Source organism: Dama dama, chromosome 29 (assembly GCF_033118175.1).
Source record: "Dama dama isolate Ldn47 chromosome 29, ASM3311817v1, whole genome shotgun sequence".
Lineage (NCBI taxonomy): Eukaryota > Metazoa > Chordata > Mammalia > Artiodactyla > Cervidae > Dama > Dama dama.
In genome coordinates, this window is record NC_083709.1 from 56,293,697 (window position 1) to 56,318,828 (window position 25,132).

Below are 25,132 nucleotides of genomic sequence, written 5' to 3' on the forward strand. Positions count from 1 at the left end.
CTTCTCTGCATGGAATGTTAGAGATGCACCCCCAAAGAATTGTTCATTGTTCTATAAGAACATTCCAGATGTTTCCTCTTTTTCTCTGTGGATGTCCTCTCCTCTGTTTTCCCTCAAGAATACTGTGGAACTCTGGCTCTCTCTGATTATAAGAATTTGGTGACTCCTTTACGTCTCCAGGAAATCTCAAGATGTAGTCACTTAGTCTCATCTCCAACGGCATTAGATAGGTAAGCAGCGGAACAGTTCTTGGGAGATCACTATTTGAAGCTGTATACTGAGGTCTGCATTTTGGGTAAAGAGAGAAAGCCGACTCCAACTGAAGAGAGTGATAACAATGGCTCACATTTATCAGATTCTTCCTGTGTGCCAGGCATTGCCTCTTTGAGTTTTTACTAATAAATTGCCCTCCAAGTTGTATCATTATCCCCATTTTATAGATGAGGAGACCATAACTTAGAAAAGAGACCTTAAAGGAAGACCTTAAAGGAAGCCAGTGATAGGAATCCAAATTTAACCTACAGAGTCTGATTAGAGTTTGTGTCCTTCTCTATAGTGCTGAATCATCCTCCAGAAGCATAACTAGCATCAATGCATGCCTCTCAGGATCCTGCCATGGAAAATCTATAGTCTTTGTGATACACCTTCTCTATTATTTCCCTGGTGGCTCAGACAGTAAAGAATCTGACTTCCATGTGGGAGATCTGGGTTTGATCCCTGGGTTGGGAAGATCCCCTGGAGAAGGGACTGGCTACCCACTGTAGTATTCTTGCCTGGAGAATTCTATGGACAAAGGATCCTGATGGGCTACAGTCCATGGGGTGGCAAAGAGTCAGACACAACTGAGAGACACTAAGTCTACTTGCTAATGATAGGTTTATTGATCAAAGCTACCCAAGCATTTTATTACTACATGTCAGAAGTCTGAAGTGTAACATGTGGAGTGCAGCACTCTGCAGAAGGCCTGTGGGGAAGTCATGCTCCATCCTGACTAGCAAGCTAAAAACTGGGACTGAATGATGTTCCCTTGGTGGGCTGGACCACCATTTGGGAATTTCCTTTCTTGTAAAACAGTATATTCCCTCTATGGTGTGTTAATAAACATTTTCACATGATGTTTGAATCCTCTTCTGCTATTTTATGTAAAAGTTAGGATACTGCTTAGGGGAAGAATCAGACTTCAACCATTGGGATGAGGGTGCTTAGGAGTTTGTGGAGAATTTCAAAATCACTCTGAAACTGTCTCTTACTGAAGAAGTCTTTTCAAGATCGTGCTGGAAACCTAAAAATATCCCTTATAGCTTGCCACTAATGGATGCTAATTATTAGAATCTGAACTCAAGTTTCCTGGGGAATGAAAAGCAGAATAAGAGTAGGGAAGGGAAAAGTTATGTTCAGTAATAACTGCAAGAATTTATTGTCACTCAATCACTCACTCCATGTTCATTAAGTGCATATTAGTATTGGGCATTGTGCTAGATACTGGAAGTACAGTGGGGAACAAATGTGTATCTCTTCTTTGTCCTTGTGAGAATTACAATCTCTTAGGAAGAACAAAACCATTAATTAAATAAATACATAACGTCTATGGATGGGTCATGGTGGAGAGTTCTGAAAAAATGTGGTCCACTGGAGAAGGAAATGGCAAACCACTTCAATGTTCTTGCCTTGCGAACCCCATGAACAGAATGAAAAGGCAAAAAGATAAGACACTGAAAGATGAACTCCCCAGGTTGGTAGATGCTCAATATGCTATTGGAGATCAGTGGAGAAATAACTCCAGAAAGAATGAAGAGAAGGAGCCAAAGCAAAAACAACACCCTGTTGTGGATGTGACTGGTGATGGAAGCAATGTCTGATGCTGTAAAGAGCAATATTGCATAGGAACCTGGAGTGTTAGGTCCATGAATCAAGGCAAATTGGAAGTGGTCAAACAGAAGATGGACAGAATGAATGTCGACATTTTAGGAATCAGTGAACTAAAATGGACTGGAATGGGTGAATTTAACTCAGATGACCATTATATCTACTACTGTGGGCAAGAATCCCTTAGAAGAAATGGAGTAGCCCTCTTAGTCAACAAAAGAGTCTGAAATGCAGTACTTGGATGAAATCTCAAAAATGACAGAATGATCTCTGTTCATTTCCAAGGCAAATCATTCAATATCACAGTAATCCAAGTCTATGCCCCAACCAGTAATGCTGAAGAAGCTGAAGTTGAACAGTTCTGTGAAGACCTACAAGACTTTCTAGAACTCACACCCCAAATGGATGTCATTTTCATTAAAGAGGACTGGAATGCAAAAGTAAGAAGTCAAGAAACACCTGGAATAACAGGCAAATTTGGCCTTGGAGTATGAAATGAGGCAGGGCAAAGGCTAATAGAGTTTTACCAAGAGAATTCACTGGTCATAGCAAACACCCTCTTCCAACAAAACAAGAGAAGACTCTACACATGAACATCACCAAATGGTCAACACCAAAATCAGACTGATTATATTCTTTGCAGCTAAAGATGGAAAAGCTCTATACATTCAGCAAAAACAAGACTGGGAGCTGACTGTGGCTCAGATAATGAACTCTCTATTGCTAAATTCAGATGTAAACTGAAGAAAGTCAGGAAAACCACTAGACCATTCAGGTATGACCTAAATCAAATCCCTTACAATTATATAGTGGAAGTGAGAAATAGATTTAAGGGATTAGATCTGATAGAATGCCTGATGAACTATGGACGGAAGTTCATGACATTGTACAGGAGACAGGGATCAAGACCATCCCCAAGAAAATGAAATGCAAAAAAGCAAAATGGTTGTCTGAGGAGGCCTTACAAATAGATGAGAAAAGAAGAAAAGCAAAAAGCAAGGGAGAAAAGGAAAGATATTCCCATTTGAATGCAGAGTTCCAAAGAATAGCAAGGAGAGATAAGGAAGCCTTCCTCAGCGATCAATGCAAAGAAACAGAGGAAAACAACAGAATGGGAAAGACTAGAGATCTCATCAAGAAAATTAAAGATACCAAGGGAACATTTCATGCAAAGATGGGCTCAATAAAGTACAGAAATGGTATGGACCTAACAGAAGCAGAAGATATTAAGAAGAGGTGGCAAGAATGCACAGAAGAACTATACAAAAAAGATCTTCATGACCCAGATAATCACAATGGTGTGATCACTCATCTAGAGCCAGACATCCTGGAATGTGAAGTCAAGTGGGCCTTAGGAAGCATCACTACAAACAAAGCTAGTGGAGGCAATGGAATTCCAATTGGGTTATTTCAAATCTTAAAAGATGATGCTGTTAAAGTGTTGCACTCAATATGCCAGCAAATCTGGAAAACACAGCAGTGGTCACAGGACTGGAAAAGGTCAGTTTTCATTCCAATCCCAAAGAAAGACAATGCCAAAGAATGCTCAAACTACCACACAATTGCACTCATCTCACACGCTAGTGAAATAATGCTCAAAATTCTCCAAGCCAGGCTTCAGCAATACATGAACCGAGAACTTCCAGATGTTCCAGCTGGTTTTAGAAAAGGCAGAGGAACCAGAGATCAAATTGCCAACATCCGCTGGATCATCAAAAATGCAAGGGAGTTCCAGGAAAACATCTATTTCTGCTTTATTGATTATGTCAAAGCCTTTGAATGTGTGGCTCACAATAAACTGTGGAAAACTCTGAAAGGGCTGGGAGTACCAGACCACTGACCTGCGGGTTAAGAAATCTGTATGCAGGTCAGGAAGCAACAGTTAGAACCGGACATGGAACAGCAGACTGGTTCCAAATAGGAAAAGGAGTGCGTCAAGGCTGTATATTGTTACCCTGCTCATTTAACTTATACGCAGAGTACATCATAAGAAATGCTGGGCTGGATGAAGCACAGGCTGGAATCAAGATTGCTGGGAGAAATATCAATAAGCTGAGATATGCAGATGATATCACCCTTATGGCAGAAAGCAAAGAAGAACTAAAGAGCTTCTTGATGAAAGTGAAAGAGGAGAGTGAAAAAGTTGGCTTAAAGCTCAACATTCAGAAAACTAAGATCATGGCATCTGGTCCCATCACTTCCTGGCAAACAGACAGGGAAACAGTGAGAGACTTATCTTTGGGGTCTCCAAAATCACTGCAGATGGTGATTGCAGCCATGAAATTAAAAGACGCTTGTTCCTTGGAAGAAAACTTATGACCAACCTAGATAGCATATCAAAAAGCAGAGACATTACTTTGCCAACAAAGGTCCGTCTAGTCAAGGCTATAGTTTTTCTAGTAGTCCTGTATGAATGTGAGAGTTGGACTATAAAGAAAGCTGAGTGCTGAAGAATTGATGCTTTTGAACTGTGATGTTGGAGAAGACTCTTGAGAGGTCCTTGGCTGCAAGGAGATCCAGCCTGTAAATCCTTAAGGAAGTCAGTCCGGAATATTCATTGGAAGGTCTGATGTTGAAGCTGAAACACCAATACTCTGGCCACCTGATGCAAAGAACTGACTCATTTGAATAGACCCTGAATCTGGAAAAGATAGAAGGCAGAAGGAAGAAGGGGGCAACAGAGGATGAGATGATTGGATGGCATCACTGACTCAATGGGCATGAGTTTGAGTAAAGTCTGGGAGTTGGTGATGGACAGGGAGTTTGGTGTGCTGCAGTCCATTGAGTCGCAAAGAGTCAGACATGACTGAGCGACTGAACTGAACTGATAACATTTACAAATAATAGCATCAACAGATAGTACAAGAATGCAGTGCATGCCGTCTGAGAAGGTTGCATGTACTTTAAAGTAGCCATTTCAATGGTTTTTAGTATACATTTACTTTGTTAATCACAATAGCATTTGTTTTTTAAGAGCTCACAGTATTTCATTGTGTTGACACCCATTTTTATTTTATTTCCTCTTGAATGTATTTAAATTGTTTCCAATTTTGATCTGGGAGAAACAATGCTTTCACAATTATATAGATTGGACACTTGTTGTAAGATACATTTCCAAAAGTGGATTTTCTTGATCAGATGCCACACACTTTACAACAGGATGAATCTTAAAAGTCCTGCCCCCTCGCCCCACTGCAAATGATGCAGCAGTCTAATTTCCCCATCAGTTTATGACAATGCCTGTTTTCACCATACTCTCATAAATATGGAAGAGCATGGGTTTTAAAATATTTATCACTGTGTAAAGTAACAACTGTATTTTTATAAGGAATTAAGTCCTTTTTTTATTTTTGTAAGGGATTAAATACTTTTGAATGTTTTAATTAATTGTATATTTTCTTATTTTTTATATGTGCCATTTGCCATTCTTTTCCTTATTGAATTGCCCATCTATTGCACTGATTTGTAAAAGTTTTTAATGTGTTAGAAAAACTAGTCCTCTATCATATATGCTACAAGTACTTTTTACAAGTTTGTCTTTTAATTTTATAAATAGCACTGCTTGTCAGATTAAACTGCTAAACTTCCGTGTTGTCAGTATTTTCCTGTTTTGTGTTCTTGTATCATGCTTATAAATGTTTCTCAATAGAAAGATGTTTGATCCAGTGGTTTGGGCACAGGAAATAATTATTTTTAAACTAATAAAATAAGGCGGAAACATTTTTCACTGGCTCTTATGCCTAACTAGTTTCTTTACCATTGGTTGCAGTTTCAAGTTAATACTGTTAAGAAAGCATGACAAATTCGAAGTCAACTTTAGGACTACATGAAGGGAAAAATGCTTGTTTTAATACGCATACTATTTCAACAGGAATTTGTGCGACTGACTGTTTCTGATGTTCTGACCACTTATGTTACGATTCTCATTGGGGACTTTCTCCGAGCATGCTTTGTGAGGTTTTGCAACTACTGCTGGTGCTGGGATTTGGAATACGGATATGTAAGTGTGATCTTCATCTTTCTCTTATCAGACTCATCAGTTATACATACAGTGCAAGAAGAAAAATTAGGAGGTAGGATGGTCTTTCAGATGTCAATAAGCAAAGACCAATGAGGACAGTTTTAATTCAGAAGGAATTGATAAGACTTGAATATCATGGCTTGCAGTAGTCTAACAAAATTAGATTCTAGTAAAATTGTAGGTGGCTAAAGCAGTGACTTCAACCTATCTGTTAAATTGGTGAACTCAGTAAATCTTGGGCCCATAGTCTGTACCCTCCCCATGAAGTTTGCTGGCATTTCTAGAAGCAGGGCAAGATGAGTAGTATCAACTGTACATTTTCTGTTAATTCCTTTGAATTCTACTAAGCAAACTCCTGGACACTTATCAAGTGCATCACTGTGCAGTACATTGTGGGATGAAGCCATCAGTGAATATGCTGCTTGCCTCATAAACCTCACAGTCTAATAAGTGCTCAGCAGAGACTCAGCAGGGGGCTGTGAAAGGCCCAGGGTGCTGCTAGGGCTCTGGTAAGTGATGGAGTAGAATTCTAGCAAGTTGATTTGCTTCCCCATAGCAACAGCACAGGTTTCTCTGAGCCCCACTGGTGTTGATTCCATCATTAACCCCCGTCTTCGTTCAACGCCAGATTCCCCCACAAAGTTTGAGAGTGGTATAGCAGAACACACATCTCTGTGTCCTCCTTTTGCACATGAAACTTGTTATCTTGGGAAACAGGACCTGAGGAGTTGATAGTACTTATTTGCTCAAGTATTTCCAGTGGTTTCTAAATATTTAGAATGAATTTGAGTCTCTGTCCAGGGCCATCAATACCCTTTGTGATCTGCTTTTTCCCCCTCTGAACTCATCTCCTACTGCTTTTGCTCTTGCTTTGTAAAATCCATAAACATTGGGGTTCTTGTTATCCTCAAACACAGATGCTCCTTGCATCTGCCCTAGCTGTTCTTCCTTCCGGGGGTATAGTTTCCTAGAATTTGCCGGCACTGATTCTTGTCATTAAGGACTCAGCTTATAAGTCACCTCCTTCAAACTTTTCTCTGACCTTCCAATCTAAGGTGGCCCATCAGGCACTCTCTGTTTCAGCATAGTTTTATTTTCTCTATACACTGTATAACTACTTGACATCTGCTGTTTTGAAAGTGCTTATTATCTGTCTCCCTCTGCTGGAATGAAAGCTTTCTCAAAACAGAGGCCTTGACCTCAAGCTTTGAGCTGCGCTTGTCACATAGCAGGAGTTATTTTGACTGGCTGACTCAGTGTTGAACCTCCACATTTCAGCACCATTAAGGCAACACTGTCTGCTGACAGAACTCTGCTTGCTTCCAGGGATGTGCCCTGGACTCAAGTTCTGCCCTTGTGTTCTTGAGCTAATGATGTTTCTCTTCTCCCCAGTGAAGGGATATTCTTCCCTGCTGGTCTTCTTGTCTCATGCCCTCTAGTTTCTGATCAAGTCCTATATTCAGAACTATTTTCAAGACTCCAGGCTAGATCCTCTACCTGACTTTGAGACTGTACCTTTTATGAGGTCATCTCTGTCTTTCTTCCGGAAAGTGCTTCTTTAGAGGAGCCAGAAGGTCGTGTTGTTTGGTAGACGATGGTGAGGTAATGCTATAGATCCAGAATGCTCTTGTGTTGTTTCCCCCTTCTCCGCTGTGAAGTATTCAGCTGGCTTGGTTTCATTTCTATTTTCCTGGCCTGATTCAGCTCTTCTGAAGCAGGCATGAAAATTGCCATTTCTTTCTTAGACCATCGCTAGGCTTATGCTTGCCTTTTATCCCTGACTTCTTTCTTCTTAAGTGCTAGAAAATTTTGCTTCAAATATGAAGTCAATATAACATGACCTGGATGCATAAAAGCTGTAATTAAATGACTAATTTATTATTTATTGAGTGCTGACGGTGCTGTTGGGTTAGTATGAAGTATAGGAAAACAGACAAATTCCTGTTTGAAGTCACAGCAAGTGAATTTTCTTCCATGTTACCTTTGGAAAGCTCTTCAGAGAGAAACTCGGCAGTGAAACAAGTTTTGAAACATTAAGGTTGAATGCTGGATCTTTGATATGGATTTTATTATCACTGACCCACCAGGTGGATAGTTTACAGAGATGAGTGCCTGCTAGTCACAAACTATCATGAGCAAACCTCTGTGCCAGCTGATAAGAGGATACAGAGATGTAAAAGTTGTAAGCCTAAGGAGAAGTTGCAAATGTGGGCCTGCAGGCTAGATTCAGCTGACAGATATTTTTATTCTGGTCTGCAGTATTGTTTCTTTCTTTCTTTTTTTTTTTTTTTTTTAATGAGCTAATATTTTAAAGCTCGGGGCTTTACATTTAAAAAATATGGATTTCTTATTTTTCCTGACATATTGAAAGGCCCATATTCCCATGCTGGAGAAACTGGCAAGAGCTGAGGATACTGCCTTCTTTTGGTGAAATATTCATTCACCAATTCTTCACACTCTGCTACAAGCCTCCCTTGTCAGCAAAGAGCAGGAAATGTAATTGCTTGCTCTTACAATGTAATTGCACACTGGAGACACCGTGACTTCTGTTGGGGTTGTGAGGGAGAGGTCAATAGAAATGCAAAGACAGGGTGAAATAAGAAACATTTGAGAAAAAAAAAAAAAAAAAAAAAAAGAAACATTTGAGCCAAATCTTGAAGAAGAATCACAATTTCAGAAGACTGAGATGGAGGAAAGCATTCTCAGTGGACGAACTGATGGAAGGCAGGGCCCAGCCCTAGCAAGTATGGACAGTGCAGATAGAGATGCAGAATCTAAAATGGTGCTGCTTTAGAGAAGAAGAGAATGGTGAGAATGCTTCTCTGATCTGGACTTACTGATTGGCATATGAGTCCAGAAAGTACCTGTCTTGAAGCAAAGGAGAATCTGAGATAGGCAGAGGAGATGCTTTTAAGAATCCTTTCAGGAATGAGAGAGAAAAGATGTCCATCTCTGCTACTAAAGAAATTTTTTTTCTGAACTTTAAAAATAATACCAGTTCATTGTTAAAAAGTCTGTAGAAGGTAATAGAAACTTAATATGAAAATAAAAATCACAGGTTATCCTACCATTCAGGACATTACTTCATTGACTTGTAAAGTATTAATATTTATTTAGGTATGGATAAACATGTACTGTAGATTTATATGTTTTACTATAGATTTTTGTAAATACATATAAGCATGTATCTTATTGACTAGTTACTTGCATTTTTCACCTAATGGTGATCTTTCTCTATGTTATTAACTGGTCTTTTATAGTTTTTAAATGACTGTGTGTGATTCTACATATGAATTTACTATAATTAGCTATTTTTTATTTGTTGTCAGTTAATTGTACACAATGGTTTGTTATTATAATAAACATTGTGATCACATTTATTTATATCCATGTAGATAAATATCTCCATAGATAAATCATAGTAGTATGCACAAATTATTTCCTTATGAGAAATTTCTCTAAATTGAATTGCCCAGTCATAGAGAAGATATTTTTGAAAAAGTACATTCACTTTTTCTACAACAACTAACGTCTATAAAATGTAAATGCTGCAGACTCCAGCATTAGACTCAGAGATCCATAAAATGTTAAGGTTAGGTGAAATTTTGACAAAATAAGTCATAATGCTTTTATTTTGCCCATAAAAAAAAAATCAAGAGTCTGTGAATTGAAGTGAGTTGCTTAAGTTATTTAGTTAGAGGATAAATAAGGACAATGAAGTGGTTTTTTCTTTTTTTGAAAAGTCATTATGTTTAGTATACTGAATTACATACTGATTAAATCTGAGTAAATTGGGTTTAAAGTGACCCTATGTATTTTTCCAGTTATAAATTCACAGCCAAAGTATCATCACAACAAACCTATGAGGATGAATCGAGGTAGGAAAATTACTGGCTAGGAGCAGACTATTAGACCATGTAATGTAAGTTAATCTTTCTGTAAGGCTTCTCTGAGCATAGCAGATGGTTCTCAATGTTTCTAAAGAGTTCACTGGCTCATGGAAGTGAAATGCTTTGCTCACAGAAAGAATTTTAACCACCCTGATTCAGCAAAATCACCCTGAGGCCTCTTGTAAACTGGATTTTCTATAATGGTTCAACACCACTCTCACCTTAATTTATGTTGACACCATCGTTGCCATTTGTCAATGAAGTAAGTAAAGAGCATCCAGGAAGACATGGATTGAATATATGGCATGAGGTAAGAGTATATTCAATCAAATTAAAACCTCAGTGTCTTGTTTAAAGTTACATTTTTAAGGTGGTCCTCATTAAATTCCACTTTATGTAAGTGGAAAATATGGGAGATTTCCCTGAGATCTGATGAAGGGAGTACTAAATTACCTATAAATAAGAGGCATATGATTCACAGACCATCAGAGGATATTCCTAGTTATATTACACTGTATTATATTTTTATGTAGTGCTTACTATGTGTTAGAACATCTACAAAATACATATGTTATTCAGTATAATCATGCCAGCTACACTATGAAGTAGATATTTTCCTCCTTTACAGTAAGCTGAGAATTAGAGATGCTTAATAATTTGCTCAAAGACAATTTAACTGGTCAGTGGTGGAGCTAGGACTGAAACCCACATCTGATTGACTTCAAAGCCATGAACCAGCCTTCCATCATATTGAATTTTTGCTGTAGTGCTTACCCCTAGAAACATCAAGGACTCTGCCAAAGCATGACTAATTGACGAGCCAATCCATGGCATTTGTTACTCAAATGCTTAGACAGGTTTCTTGCTGTAGAATGGAATTGGCAGGAGGAGCTGGGATGTAGAATTAGGAGATAGGGAGATATTCCTTATCTGGGAATGAGATACTATTCAGGGGTCCAGGGAAGAGGGTATGATAAAGAGTCAGTAAGAAGTCATGGGTCCCCAGTGAGGGGATGAGAACATGACAAATGGACAAGAATAGGCTGGGCTGGATGGAATCTGTCTGCAGGCAGTGAGGGTTAGAGTATGAAGCCCTGAGGTGCTGAATTATCCTAGAAGATGAGCCTTGGATTTGTCCTAGGTTAGCAGTTCTCAAATTCGAGCATCTATCAGAGTGCTCTGAAGGCACATGAAAATACAGAGTTTCTGATTCAGTAGATCTGGGTGGGGTCTGAGAATTTACTAAGAACTTCCCAGGTGATGCTGTGGATGGTCTGGGGACCACCATTGCATACCATTGCCCAGGAGCCCTAGGTCAGGCCAGCCTGCAGCTCTCAGCAGGGTGATTCCAGCTGTGGGGAATGAGATTTGTGTGAAGAAAGGCAGGTCACTGCAATGACAGAATTGCCTCTGAGATCCTGAATTTCATTTCACAATATCCAGAGGTTGACGATTTGCCAGAAATAACTAAACTTTCAGAGAATGGATTTTCTCAGACTTTTTAATCCAGTGAGCACCATATGTCTTCCTTCTGGGTAGCTAACTGACTCTAGCCCACTGCAAACAAAGGTCTAAAAATAAAGCAAGATAATTTCTAGTTCCTTGACTGTTATGGACCTCAACCCAAATCCAAGTAGGTTCTCCTGTTGCTAGTTCCTAAAAATCTTATTACGGGTGAGCAGCCCTTAGAGACTTCTTTACATTTATTCCTTTTGAATCATTTTGTTATCTCGGGTTTCAAGAAAACCTGTTTTTTTTTCCCTTAAGCATCATTTACTTTTAATCTTTTTGTATTTTAGAGGCAAACTTTGCAAATTGGTTTACACTCATGAATCCATTGGCTTAAAAATGAAAATATAATGTTATCTCATATTTAAAAAAAATTCACCTTGAAAAGAATGAGCCTTGAATTTTACACTCTGTGTGTATGTGTTTGCTTTCTTACATTTGTTCTGTTTTTAGAGTGTGGATTTCTGAATTTAATACATGGAATATAAATTCCATTTTTAAGGTGCTTAGAGAGAAGCAATTCTTTAAGAACTGAGCCAATCAATAACAGATTTTAGATTAGAAAAGGATCTTAGAAATTATCTAGAAGTAAGCAAACTTCCTCTGTAAAAGACTACATAGTAAGTATTTTCACTTCTGCAAGTATGTTATTGTGATGTAATAAGAAATATATTTTGGTTTTCATCCCAGTTCTTAGCCAGAGCTCCTAAAATCTTTGTAGTTTCCTAAGCATTGAAGGTGCTAAGAACATCTTGTATTCTTATATTTGGTCTTTAGCCCTGACTCTTGATGCAGAGTTCCTAAATTCCTTTGGATATCTTGGATGATAGGAGCATTATTTGTTCCAATGAGGCAGCTCCTGGTGGGATCCTGGATAGGAGGCTGGTGAGCAAAAGACCTGGCCATATTTAGAACCTTGGAAATTTCAACCTCATTCCCCCATCCACCAGAGAAAGGAGAGAGGCTGGAAACTGAGTTAATGATTGGTTTTGTCCATGTGATGAAGTCTCCGTAAAAATCTCTGAACCTTGGGGTTTGGAGAACTTCCAGGTTGCTGAATGTACTGAGGGGCTGGGAAGAGGGTGCACTTGGAGAAGGCAAAGAAACACTATACTCTTTCCCCTGCACCTTGCCCATGGATCTTTTTTTTTTAACTTGCTATTCCTGAGTTGTATCCTTTTATAATAAACCAGTAATCTAGTAAACAGTTTTCCTGAGACCTGTGAGCTGTTCTAGCAAATGATCAAACCTGAGGAGGGAGACATGAGAATCTCCAGTCAGCATAGATGACAACCTGAGCTTTCAATGAATGGATCTTGTGGGAATGAGACCTTAACTTTTGGGGTCTGTTAGTGTCTGAATTGAGTTAAATTGTAGGACATTCAGTTGATGTCTACAGAGAGAAACACTTGGTTTGCGGCGGTGGGGGTGGGGGGAGTATCATGAATAAGTGTAGTCATAGAGGAAAATGAGTGATTTTCCTTGCATCAGGCGATATGGTCTCTGTTATACCTATTAAACTCCTGTTTTCACCCCAAACAGCAATAGAAAATACATAATGCAGCTATGTTTTAAAAAAACTTTATCCACAAAAATTGGTGGTGGCCAGATTTGGCTCCTAAGTCGTAATGTGCCAACCCCTGATCTAGTTCATTCCATCAATCTATCTGTGAGGAAACTGAGGCCTGAATTAATCAGTGACTGGCTCAGCTCACCCAGCTAGAAAACGTCAGGCAAAGTGTCATACTAGGATCCGAATCCCAGGTGAGTGTCTGTACCACAAACCCGGTGGCACAGTAGGGGCCTCTACCCTTTCTCTGAATCGAGTTAATCAATTTATGCATCAAAGATGTCATTCCTTCAGCTGCCCCTGCTGCATACACGGGGTTCCCCGTGTGTCCTTTGTGGTTTTCTAGTCACTTGGTTATAAAAATATCTCATCTCAAATGGCCTTCAAGAGGTTTATGTGCTTATGAAAATAAAAGAAATGTACTTCTGAACGTTTGAATTTTTTTCATTTTCCTCGGTTTGGTGGGCTAAATCTGACACTCTTCTAAAGAGGCCAAGGTTGAAGGTTTGATTTGTCAATGGACACAGAGAGGAGCCGTTTCAAGGCCACAGATGGTTCAGGCCACCGACTGAGCATTTGTCACATGTGTTGTGTGATCTCACAGGGCTCCAGGAGAAAAGGGAAGTTGATGCAGGGCAAAGGGCTCCTGAAGAAGAGAAAGACTCAGAGCTAACATTTCTCCGGATTAGAAGCAAATTCATCTTCATTTTTCCATGAAAACCACACTTTCCTCGTTGTTGATTTTAGAACAAAAACTGTCAGCTGAACCTCTTTGCATCTTTCATTAAGCTTCTCCATCTGCAAACTAAGTGAAACACTGTATATTCTTTAGTAATATCTTTAGGGAACTTACCTTGAAATCCTCTGTCATCTTTGTCCTGCCAAATATATAGGGTTATTTATTATTTCATTATGCATCGTATTATTATTATAACTTTCTATTTAACCATTCTTGTTTTGTCAGATTTGCTGTTTACTCCCTGAATCTGTCACAAGGCATATCGTCCGTATCTTTCAGTTAACTAGGAGAGTACTGCTGCCTTCAGGGAAGTGACAAAGTTGATGCCTGAATTCAAGAATTCTTGAGGCAGAGTGTTCAAAATTTGTGAAAGATTTGTTGGGGTTCCAAATCAGAGACCTATTCTATCTTCTTACAAACATATTTTTGGACTCTTGGGTTTAAGAAGAATGAGACACTCTCAGGTTATCTCTGTGTGTATGTGTGTGTGTATGTATATATATGTGCTGAGGAGGGAGTTATTATGAGTATACACATGGTCTGAAGCCACATCTGCCGATGTCAGGATCTGGGGCTGTAATTGGGTCCTGCCACGCTATTACTCCGTCTTCATGCTCCTCTCACTTTATATTTTTTACTGTTCTCTTCTTCTCTTGTTACCAATTAGTCAATTTCCTGATTGATTATTCCCTATATCAAATTAAACGGAGCCAGCTTTATTGTGGCTAACTAGCATTACTCCATGCATAGAGTTTTCCTTCTAAGATGCCTAATGTGTCACAAGGAAACCTTTGGGCTGAGATGCCCAGCTCACTTCCAGTTGGTGGTGTCTGCATACAAAGAACAACCAGGTGCTGTTGCCCTGAACATGATGGTGTTATCTAGGATATGAACACTGGACATTGAGTTGAATGACTTCTTTAACTTTGTTGTATCTCTAGCTCTATTTTTTTTATTATAAAAGAAATTCACATTTTTTTGTTGAAAAGTATTTTAAGTATGAAAATTTAAGGAAATAAGGTATAATACATCACCTACATAGAGCAACTATTAATATAGTGATCACTTAAGTTTTTTCTTTATGCATAGTTCTGTATTGAGTTGAAAAAATAATGTTTACATATTTTTTGTTTAACCTTACAGCATAGTTTTCTCTTGGGTATATAAATATCCTTCCAACAATGATTGTAATTAGCTGCAATATATACCATAGCATAGTTATACTATATTTAACTTATCCAATGTTGCACATTTAGATGGTTTCATCTCTGCTTCTTAAAATTTGTCAGCACTTAGGATTAATTTATTAAAACAAATTTCTGGAAGTAAATTTACAGGGTCAAAGAGAATCAGATATTGTCAAATTGTTTTCTATAAATGTACGCCAAGTTTTACCTTTGCCAGCAATGTATGAGAGCCTGTCTCACACTTCCACAGCATCAAACGATAGCATTTAGAAATGAATCTTGGGGTGTTAAAAAGGATGCCTTATTTTATTTATTGCTAGTTATTTATTATATTGATTATTCTGCTGTTGTTGCTTCTATAAAGTAATTGAGAGTCTAATCATACTTATATAAAAATATGAAAAACTTACCTTTCAATTTTTGCCATTTGAGATGCTAATCCGTTTGTGAATATCTGTCTCCTCTAGCCTTCATACACTGAGTTTGACATCAGCGGCAATGTCCTTGCTCTGATCTTCAATCAAGGAATGATCTGGTAAGCCAACTGTGGACAATTCATCACTTGAAACAAGCCTGCAAGATCATTATTGCACATAGCACTGTAGCCTGGTGTCAGAGAAGTCCATGATCAGTGCCTAACTCAGCGTGTGTTTTTCAGAGTGAATGGCTATGTAAAGTTTACTTTTCTGCCCAGATTTGAAGTCTTATTTCTATAAGGCATCTGCCTGTTTTGCAGAGCACATTTTTTCATCAAATACTGGGAGTCTAGGTTCTGGCTTCTAGATTATTTGAATGCTTTTTATAGTTTTATGTCTTGTGACACTGGGATCTCACAGTGAAATATTAATGATCCCATGATTGCATGTTAAGAATGACAGAAATTAATATAAGACCTTTCTGAGAAACTTATTTGTGGTCACTATTGAATATATTTTAAATGCAATTTATAGCTACTTTAAAAAATATTACCTTACCGAATTCAATACTTGATAGAGATGAAACACATGTTTTAGGAAGTTTTAGTTAGAAATATAGTTTTGTTTTTTTTTTTGGTAACTTGTTTCATGGGGCCATTTGCACATCAAAATTATTTCTTCTGATGTACAAAGGATTGTCATATCTTTTATTAAATGAAAGCATTTTCACTGTAAATCCTGACAGGTTAAGATAAGCTGATACAGTAGAAAACATTTTTGACTATAAAAATTGCATCATAGCAGGAAATTCATCTGGGGACCATGTGTCTTGAAAATCTGTCATTTTAACTAACACATATCAACCAACAAGCAGTCATAACTGAGCTTCCTTATCCCATTGACACAGGACAAATAATTGTGCCAGTGATCACACCGTTGTCCTAAGTACATATGCTAGTTACTGGGGTCAGTTTTGCATGAGCTTCACATGTTACTTGGAGAAGGCAATGGCAACCACTCCAGTACTCTTGCCTGGAAAATCCCATGGATGGAGGAGCCTGGTAGGCTACAGTCCATGGGGTCGCAAAGAGTCAGACACGACTGAGCGACTTCACTTTCACTTTTCACTTTCATGCACTGGAGAAGGAAATGGCAACCCACTCAAGTTTCTTGCCTGGAGAATCCCAGGGATAGGAGCCCAGTGGGCTGCTGTCTGTGGGGTCGCACAGAGTCGGACACGACTGATGTGACTTAGCAGCATATATTACTCAACTCCTACAACCACAGTTAGTCTGAATTGTTAAACAGTTGTGAAAGCAGACCTCTCTGTAAATGTTAAAATGATCTTGCTTAAATAAACTAGAGTCAAGGGTTCCATCATCCTGTGTTGGGGCCCGTCACATTCCTGGGCCTCACTAGGTCCTCCCTGTGAAGAGAAGACTATAAAGAGATCCTCTTCTCCATTGTCAGGTATGTTTAAAAATGTGATTCCTGTTCTCTTGATTCAAGTTTTACACATTATTTATGGCTCATATGTCTAGAGAGTCATTAAGGAGTGAAAGGGATCCTTCTCCAGGCAGAGAGGAAAGTCAAGGTGGTTCCATGTGTGACTGTCTACAGAGACAGCAAACGGCTCACCTTCTGATCTCTTATGTCCTGCAGGGGATTCTACTGTCGTGGCAGAAAATGGCTAACACTGCTGTTGGGATAATGGGAAACCACTGCCTCCTACCAGTTTTAAAATTCCTTGGTTCTTACACAGAGTGTCATAAATCCCTCAGGCCTGGTGGGCACCATTTGTACAGACATATGCTGCATGTCTCTCTCCTGTGCTTTCATAGTGAAGACAGCAGATTGACCTAGAAATTTGTTGTCATTGTGAGCAAAGCTCTTATAATTGTGTCCTGACTGGTTTCACCTGTAATTTTGCCACTTTTTCGTCCACTATTACTCATACTGAAATTCTTAAATATCCACACAAAAAAAGTGCTCTTCAGTTCTCTGGCAAACCCATCATCAGAGTCTTTGCAGTACCATTACACTATCACTTTTTCTATACTCATCCTTCAGATATTGGTCAAATCTTGCTTCTGGTTAGTTTGAAGAGGACTTTAGAAAGTGATTCTGTTTTTCGAGTGTATAAGACATTTACACGCTTCCCAGAGTTCTAGAAGCAAAAAACTATCATTCACTTTTGGGTCAACCCTTTGTACAAATGGTCTTTTCCTCCCTCCCAGAACATTGGTGAGGGGGTAGGGACGTGGTATGGGGAGTGTGCAGTCCAAGTTTAGTAGACTCCCTTGTACTCACACTATTTTATGAGGCATAAGGATCTGATACCCAAATTTGGCCATTTTCTACAGAAACGATTGAAAGAGTATGGAGATTTTATGTTTAATATTACTAGTTTGTGACTGGAGACGTTCAGTAACTGCTTTAGAAGTTTCTGAGTAGTGAAGGCGATTTACACAGATATAAACAATTGTCAAAAAATCATAGGTAAAATCCATTTTGTTATGAATTGGCTAATATGATCAGTATCAGCTCCTTGGAAGAAAAGCTATAAGCAACCTAGACAGCATATTAAAAAGCACAGACATTACTTTGCTGCCAAAGGTCCATCTAGTCCAAGCTATGGTTTTTCCAGTAGTCATGTATGGATGTGAGAGTTGGACTATAAAGAAAGCTGAGCACCAAAGAATTGATGCTTTTCAACTGTGGTGTTGGAGAATACTCTTGAGAGTCCCTTGGCCTGCAAGGAGATCAAACCAGTCAATCGTAAAGGAAATCAGTCCCGAATATTCACTGGAAGGTCTGATGCTGAAGCTGAAACTCCAATACTTTGGCCACCTGATGCAAAGAACTGACTCATTAGAAAAGACCCTGATGCTGGACAAGATTGAATGCAGGAGAATGTGATGACATAGGATGAGATGGTTGGATGGCATCACTGATTCAATAGACATGAGTTTGAGCAAGCTCCTGGAGCTGGTAATAGACAGGGAAGCCTGGGGTGCTGCAGTCCATGGGGTGGCAATGAGTCGGACACGATTGAGCGACTGAACTGAACTGATCAGTAAAACTATATTACACACATATTTTTAAAACAACACAGGTTTTGTGATCATATTTTTAAATGATGGAAGCAGATCATGTCTCTATCAGAGCAGGATGTAGCAGCAGCAGAGAACACACAGTGAGAAAGAAGATGGGTTTGGACATTGTTCCAGCACTGTCTCCTGTATCTCCCTGCCTGTCTAGTCACAGTCTGCTATCTCATTTTCTCACTTGATCAAATGTGAGTAATTTACCTGACACGTACCATGTCACTAGAATAATAAGGAGAGCTAAATAAAAGAAGCTTTCATTTGCTTTGATCTTCTTGGAAGAAAAGCATTTTATAAGGCTAAGGTATTACAGTGATCTTCAACTGACAGATGATGAGATCAGGTCTGGGTAAGGGACTTAGTGAGCTGAGCTGATTAGTGAGTAGCAGGCAAAGATGGAATGAGCTTTAAGATTCAGATATCACTGTGCTGGCATCTCTCTTTCTAGGTTAATATTCTTGAGTCATTTGTTCAAAATGCCTGTGTGATATTTATTTTGAAATTCTTTTTATTTTCCATTTATTTTTATTAGTTGGAGGCTAATTACTTTACGATATTGTAGTGGTTTTTGCCATACATTGACATGAATCAGCCATGGATTTACATGTGAAATTCTTAAATTTATTTACCTATATATGCACTTACATATATGAGTGTACATATGTGCATACAGATAAATGACACATGCCTATGTATAGATACACATGTATGTGACATTAGGCAACTTTGCATCCTGAATTATGTGCAAAACCATGTCTTAGGATCGACTAAGTTGTGTACCAATGAAATACAATCCCCAAATCTTAGCGACTTAGAAAAGGAAAAGTTTATGTCTTGTTTACTCCAGTGAAATGTGAGTTGGTAAAGGATTCTGCTCCTGTAAGTTACTCTCACTATAGACTCATAGACTGGGACAGAACAGGATCCTTCTGGAGCATCACTGGTCAGAGCAGTAGAGAGAGAAGAGAACAAAAACCCCATAGCGTTATTAAAGTTTTCACCCAGTAGTGAGGCACTTCATTTTTATCTCTAATTTACTGGCCAAAACAAATCATGTGGCTAAGCCTGACTTTGAGGAGGGGGCAAGCATAATCATCTGTAAGTATGATGCATTACAAACAATGACATTTGGGAATATATTCTAGTGCTTTGTAATTATGACTCCTCAGCTGGGACTGTCACTCACTTACCTGCTAACATTTCTGGGGTTCCATGTTGTTCCAAAGTTTACCTTCATTTTTAAAAAACTAATGAATCTTATATCTTAGAGAAGTTAAAGGTTCACTGCAACTTTGAATGGAAAGTACAGAGTTCCCATATACCTCCTACCCCTACCCCTGCACAGCCTCTGTTGACATCTTCCACAATACCTTTGTTATAATCGATGAACCTACATAGACAAATCATCATTACTCAAAGTCCATACCATTTTTTAAAAAATAGTCCATCTTTCTACAAAGTCTTTGGTCAATTTAGTGTGTTTAAATATTTTTCAGATCTGTTGTTTGGGAACCTACCAACAAGACAACACAAACTGTAACAAATGATCACTTTTTAATGAAATGGTTTAATGTTGGGTTGCACAACTTCAATTATAGCAGAAAATAACTTTTTCATCTAACTCAACCCCTTACGCCTTCAGTTCAGCTGCTCAGTGGTGTCTGACTCTTTGTGACCACATGAATCACAGCACGCCAGGCCTCCCTGTCCATCACCAACTCCCAGAGTTTACTCAAACTCATGCCCATCGAGTCGGTGATGTCATCCAGCCATTTCATCCTCTGCCGTCCCCTTCTCCTTCTGCCCTCAATCTTTCCCAGCATCAGGATCTTTTCCAATGAGTCAGCTCTTCACATCAGGTGGCCAAAGTATTGGTGTTTCAGCTTCAGCATCAGTCCTCCCAATGAACACCCAGGACTGATCTCCTTTAGGATGGACTGGTTGGATCTCCTTGCAGTTCAGGAGACTCTCAAGAGTATTCTCAATACCACAGTTCAAAAGCATCAGTTCTTGGGCGCTTAGCTTTCTTTATAGTCCAACTCTCACATCCATACATGACTACTGGAAAAACCATAGCCTTGAGTAGATGGATCTTTGTTGACAAAGTAATGTTTCTGCCTTATAATATACCAAATCTATATTGGATTGATTAAAACAATTATTCCACGTAACCAGGAAATAGAATGTGCAGGCCCTAACTAAAATTGCTGGATTTTATTATATTTGGGACAGTTTAAAAGATAGGACACTGCTTGTATTTCTGAAATAAGTGTACGTGTATCCACTTTTGGATTTTGGATTAATAAATTGCCATTAATATGGCTTTATGGTGCTAATGGATTTTCTAATCAATGGAAGTTGAAATTTATTTTGTTGAAATAACCACTGAAATCAGTAAGTTAAGAGTGCCCTTACCTAAATGGTTCCTAATTACAAGTGGCATTTTAAAATACTTTTTAAAAAATTGCATGTACAGATCAGTGGACTTCCAGGACAAACTAAAGTAACAGAATAAACAGATAAACAAAATTAAATGGATGTGTCGAATTTTCATCTCAAAAACACATAAAGATTGGAACTGAATATCAAGAAAACATAGTACCTTATTAGGCACAGATACACAGTTCCCATCAGCTCTGAAATACCATAACTGCCACAAATAGAAAAGAACATAAGAAAAACTTATTTTAACTTTTTCTTTCATTAAGTAAAAATTAACTAGCCATGACAAAATAATTAACACACCTTTGCAGTTTATTTGAATATAATGGGTAGCTTTAAGAGTTACTTATAAAAAAAGCTAATTTTTAATTTTTGGGGGGAAGTTTTTTTGAAGCTAAATTTTTTGATATATTGATCAATGATATGAACATTAAGGTAAAGTAAACTGTTTTTAGCAGTAGAAGAGAGAAGTAAAACAAATGTAATATATTGTTTGGTCTGTTGTTTAAATTTACCAGTGATAAGTGGATATAGTGAATGATCAACATAGTTTCTGTGAAAGACATATATGCAATACCTGAAATAATCAGGAAGATGGTAGAATGTGTACAAGACATGGAAATAAATTAAGTTTATTAACATAAAGGGTTTATGTGAATAAAAGTGGCAATACATTTCTGCCCTTGGCAAATAAACATGATGTAAAATAAACAGATGCTTGGTGACTTTGTTGTAGAGTGAAGCTCCATGGTGAGAATTCTGTTCTTCTTTCTAGGATGGGCTCCTTCTTTGCTCCCAGCCTCCCAGGCATCAATATCCTTCGGCTCCATACATCCATGTACTTCCAGTGCTGGGCTGTGATGTGTTGCAATGTTCCTGAGGCCAGGGTCTTCAAAGCTTCCAGATCGAATAACTTCTACCTGGGAATGCTCTTGCTCATCCTCTTCCTGTCCACCATGCCCGTCCTGTACATGATCGTGTCCCTCCCACCATCTTTTGATTGTGGCCCCTTCAGGTTCTTACCTTTGTGATTCCTTTTGGGCATAGTTTTCTTTCAGAGGTGGAGATAAAAATGGTCACTCATTGTATAAGTGATCATTTTTATTCCCCCAAACAATGACATTTTGGTCTGTAGGAATGATATCTTTGGGGTATTCAGACTCAGTATGGGGCATGGAAATTCTTAGGCAAGATCCATCTATTTTCATTGGCAGTCATAGAAGGGAAAATAATTTAACTGCTTCAGGCTCTGCCCACATGAAATATGTACGATGAATCTGAGCTATTTCCATGTAAGGAGATAGCAAAGAGAAAGGTTTGATTACACTACTCTAGATGTGAACATTTTCTTGGTGCTAAGGCATCTCATTCAGACATTGGGAAGCTACTATTACTTCTAACACAAACCACTTAATTGAAAAAAAATAAAAATAGGAAGGAAGGCAGGAAGTAAGGAAGGGTCAGAGGGAGGGAGGGATGAGGGATGAAGGGGCAAGAGAGAGAGAGGGAGGAAATGAAGGAAGGGAAGGAAGGAGGGAAGGAAGGAGGAAGGTGGGAGGGAGGAGAAAGAAAGAAAGGTTACTCCACAAGATACTTAGGAAGTAGGATTGTTATTAGATAATGTATATAAAAAGAGTCACATCATTTATAATCCAAATTCTACATGCTTATAAAAAATTTAAGGATGCTCCTCATGTATATTCTCCTCAAATAACAAGGATAAATTACTCAAGTCAGTAATAAAGAGTCAAGAAGGCTCTTTAACTTAGAAATATACTTCTCTACAGTTCTCTATGACAGAGTTCTCTCTGTGACACTTAACTAAGAAAGCAAAGGTTCTGGGTCTGGAGGATTGATTTCATTCTACCACAAGTCCCCCCATGAATCTCCGCATGTTGACTCACTGATCAGCATGCATCTGAGTTATTTCTACTTTTCAGTGAGGAAATGAGAATGTGAAAAGTCATGAGAATGTGAAAAGTCATGTGAATGACAAGCATGATGCAATAATGGACATACGTAATTTCTCCTTCATGCCGTCAGAACCAAGTTGTTAAAGTCATATTTCCTTGCTCACAGACTTAAGTATAAAAGAGATATTTTCATTTTAATAATAGTCTGTTATTACTGCTTTATTAGAAAAGAAAGAAATAAAACGTTAAGCCTGCTGATTAAGCCAAAACTGCTGGAGCCCTGTCATACAAATGAAGAAAGCTGAAGTTGACAAGTCCTGTTTCCCTGCCCCACCCAGGTGGGCTGAAATAAATAATGCAAACAGTGACATCTGGAGGCTCAATGTGAAACTGCAGTTTTGAAAGCAATTGATCAGGATAGAAAGTTCGAGATGAGTCACATAAAAACTTTAGTTAATTGGAAATTACCCACACAATTAAATATCCAGGATAAGTTTTAACTTTTTAATTGGAAGTGGATCCTTCTCAGAAAAATCGAAGGAATTTAGCTGTCTTCAAGGGAAACCCTACTAGGCCAACATGGAGCTGGGCAGTGGTAAGAAATGTCCATTGATATTAAAAATATCATTGAGCTAGTTACTGCACAGTTTTAGCTTTTGAAGCCCAATTCTTCTTCCTCTCTTTAAATCACACTGAATTACTATTGTTTTAATTAATAAAAATTAGTCTGTATCTAAGGAATAATATCTGATTTTGACCAACTGTTTCCAAATTGGCAAACTTTGGCAAATTAACAGTATGTGTGTGTGTATATATATATATATATATAGTTATATATATATAGTCATATATATATATATATAGTCTATACATAGTCATATATATATATTATATAGTCACTATATATATATAGTCATATATATGACTATTTTGAGATCAAGAAGGAAATGTAAATATTTTTAGTGGAGCATTGGGAAAGGGGTATATCTGTACTATTTAGTCTACTTTTCCTGGAGCAAAAGAATGTATACTTGGTTTATTCATCGGATTTTAAAGTTGAAAGCATTTTCTTACCTTGGTAGTGAGGTGAGAAAGCTTGTAATAGTAGGAACCTCATGGCTTGCCATCCTAAGGGATCCTGAGTTTGAGGCGGTCTACCCAGCCTACCTAGAGAGGGGTGGGCACCTGGATGGGCAGCAAATTGATAAACATGCCTTTGAGGTAGATTAATGGGGACACGGTCATAGCCAATCTCTCCCAAGTGCAGGCACATTTTCAGGTAAGATGACTACAATGTCTTAGAAGACCAATTCTGCAAAGCAATCTGATGAGATATTCTGCTTGTTCTGGTTTCATAACAACTGGTCAGGGAGGGTGAATTTTCCAGAAAATTATTCCAATAGGCCATGAAGTGAATTTACCTTAACAGTTTGGCAATGAAAAAATGATTTCTTTAGTGTCCAGATGAAGAAAATTTTTCTAATTGCTTTACCACATGTCCTGACACTTGATGCCTCTCCCCACAGCACCCTCACTAATAATCCTGAACAATTTCTAGTTCTCTAGGTTCTCACACCTAGGGAAGGAAATGGCAACCTACTTCAGTATCCTTGCCAAGAAAATCCCGAGGGCAGAGGAGCCTGGGGGGATACGGTCCATGGGGTCGCAGAGTCAAGCACTCCTGAAGCGACTGAACACACACACACACACACACACACACAGAGGTTCCCACATACCTCCTTGCCACGTTACGGTAATGATAACTTTATGTATTTTCATCTAGCTGCAAAGGTAACATGTGTTTATCCTAGAAAACCTGGAAATTATAGAAATATTTTCACATGAAACTACACACTAGCCATAACCCCAAAGACCCGAAATAACAACGCTCAGCATTTTGGCATTTTGTGTTATGGTGTTCTTTCTTATGCAGACTTCAAACTGAGATCATATAATATGTATAGGTTTATGTTGTATATCAAGACACTGCTATTACATTACTCATTTGATGTATCAATTTTTCTTAATAGTGTAGCTGACGTCTACAGCTTGACAGTGAAAGTTGCTCAGTTGTGTTCAATTCTTTGTCACCCCATGGACTATACAGTCCCTGGAATTCTCTAGGCCAGAATACTGGAATGGGTAGCCTATCCCTTCTCCAGGGGATCTTCCCAACCCAGGGATCGAACCCCGGTCTCCTGCATTGCAGGCATATTCTTTACCAGCTGAGCCACAAAGGAAGCCCTAGAGCTTGGGGACAGAATATTTTCATTTCAAAAGTCCAAACACAGTAGACTGTTGGCCTGTAATTTGAATTAATGAATGAAGAATGTTTGTTGTGCACTAAGCACTAGAGGAGATGTAGGGTATGTTGGGCATCAATTACGGTCAGGTGGGCCTTTCCATCTGGCTGAAAAGACAGACATAGACTATTTTAATCTGGGGTGGATGGAGCTATGCCCAGGAGAGCTG

General features: G+C 38.5%; 1 protein-coding gene across 1 annotated transcript in view; it reads left to right on the plus strand.

Annotated features, from left to right (window-relative positions):
- TMC1 (transmembrane channel like 1) overlaps positions 1 to 25,132 on the plus strand; it is a 364,253-nt gene that overhangs the window by 331,683 nt on the left and 7,438 nt on the right. Inside the window, exons 18-20 of the mRNA XM_061132306.1 lie at positions 5,738 to 5,866; positions 15,250 to 15,317; positions 21,523 to 21,762. Of these exons, the coding sequence (XP_060988289.1) occupies positions 5,738 to 5,866; positions 15,250 to 15,317; positions 21,523 to 21,762 (437 nt within the window). The remainder of the gene's footprint in view (positions 1 to 5,737; positions 5,867 to 15,249; positions 15,318 to 21,522; positions 21,763 to 25,132) is intronic.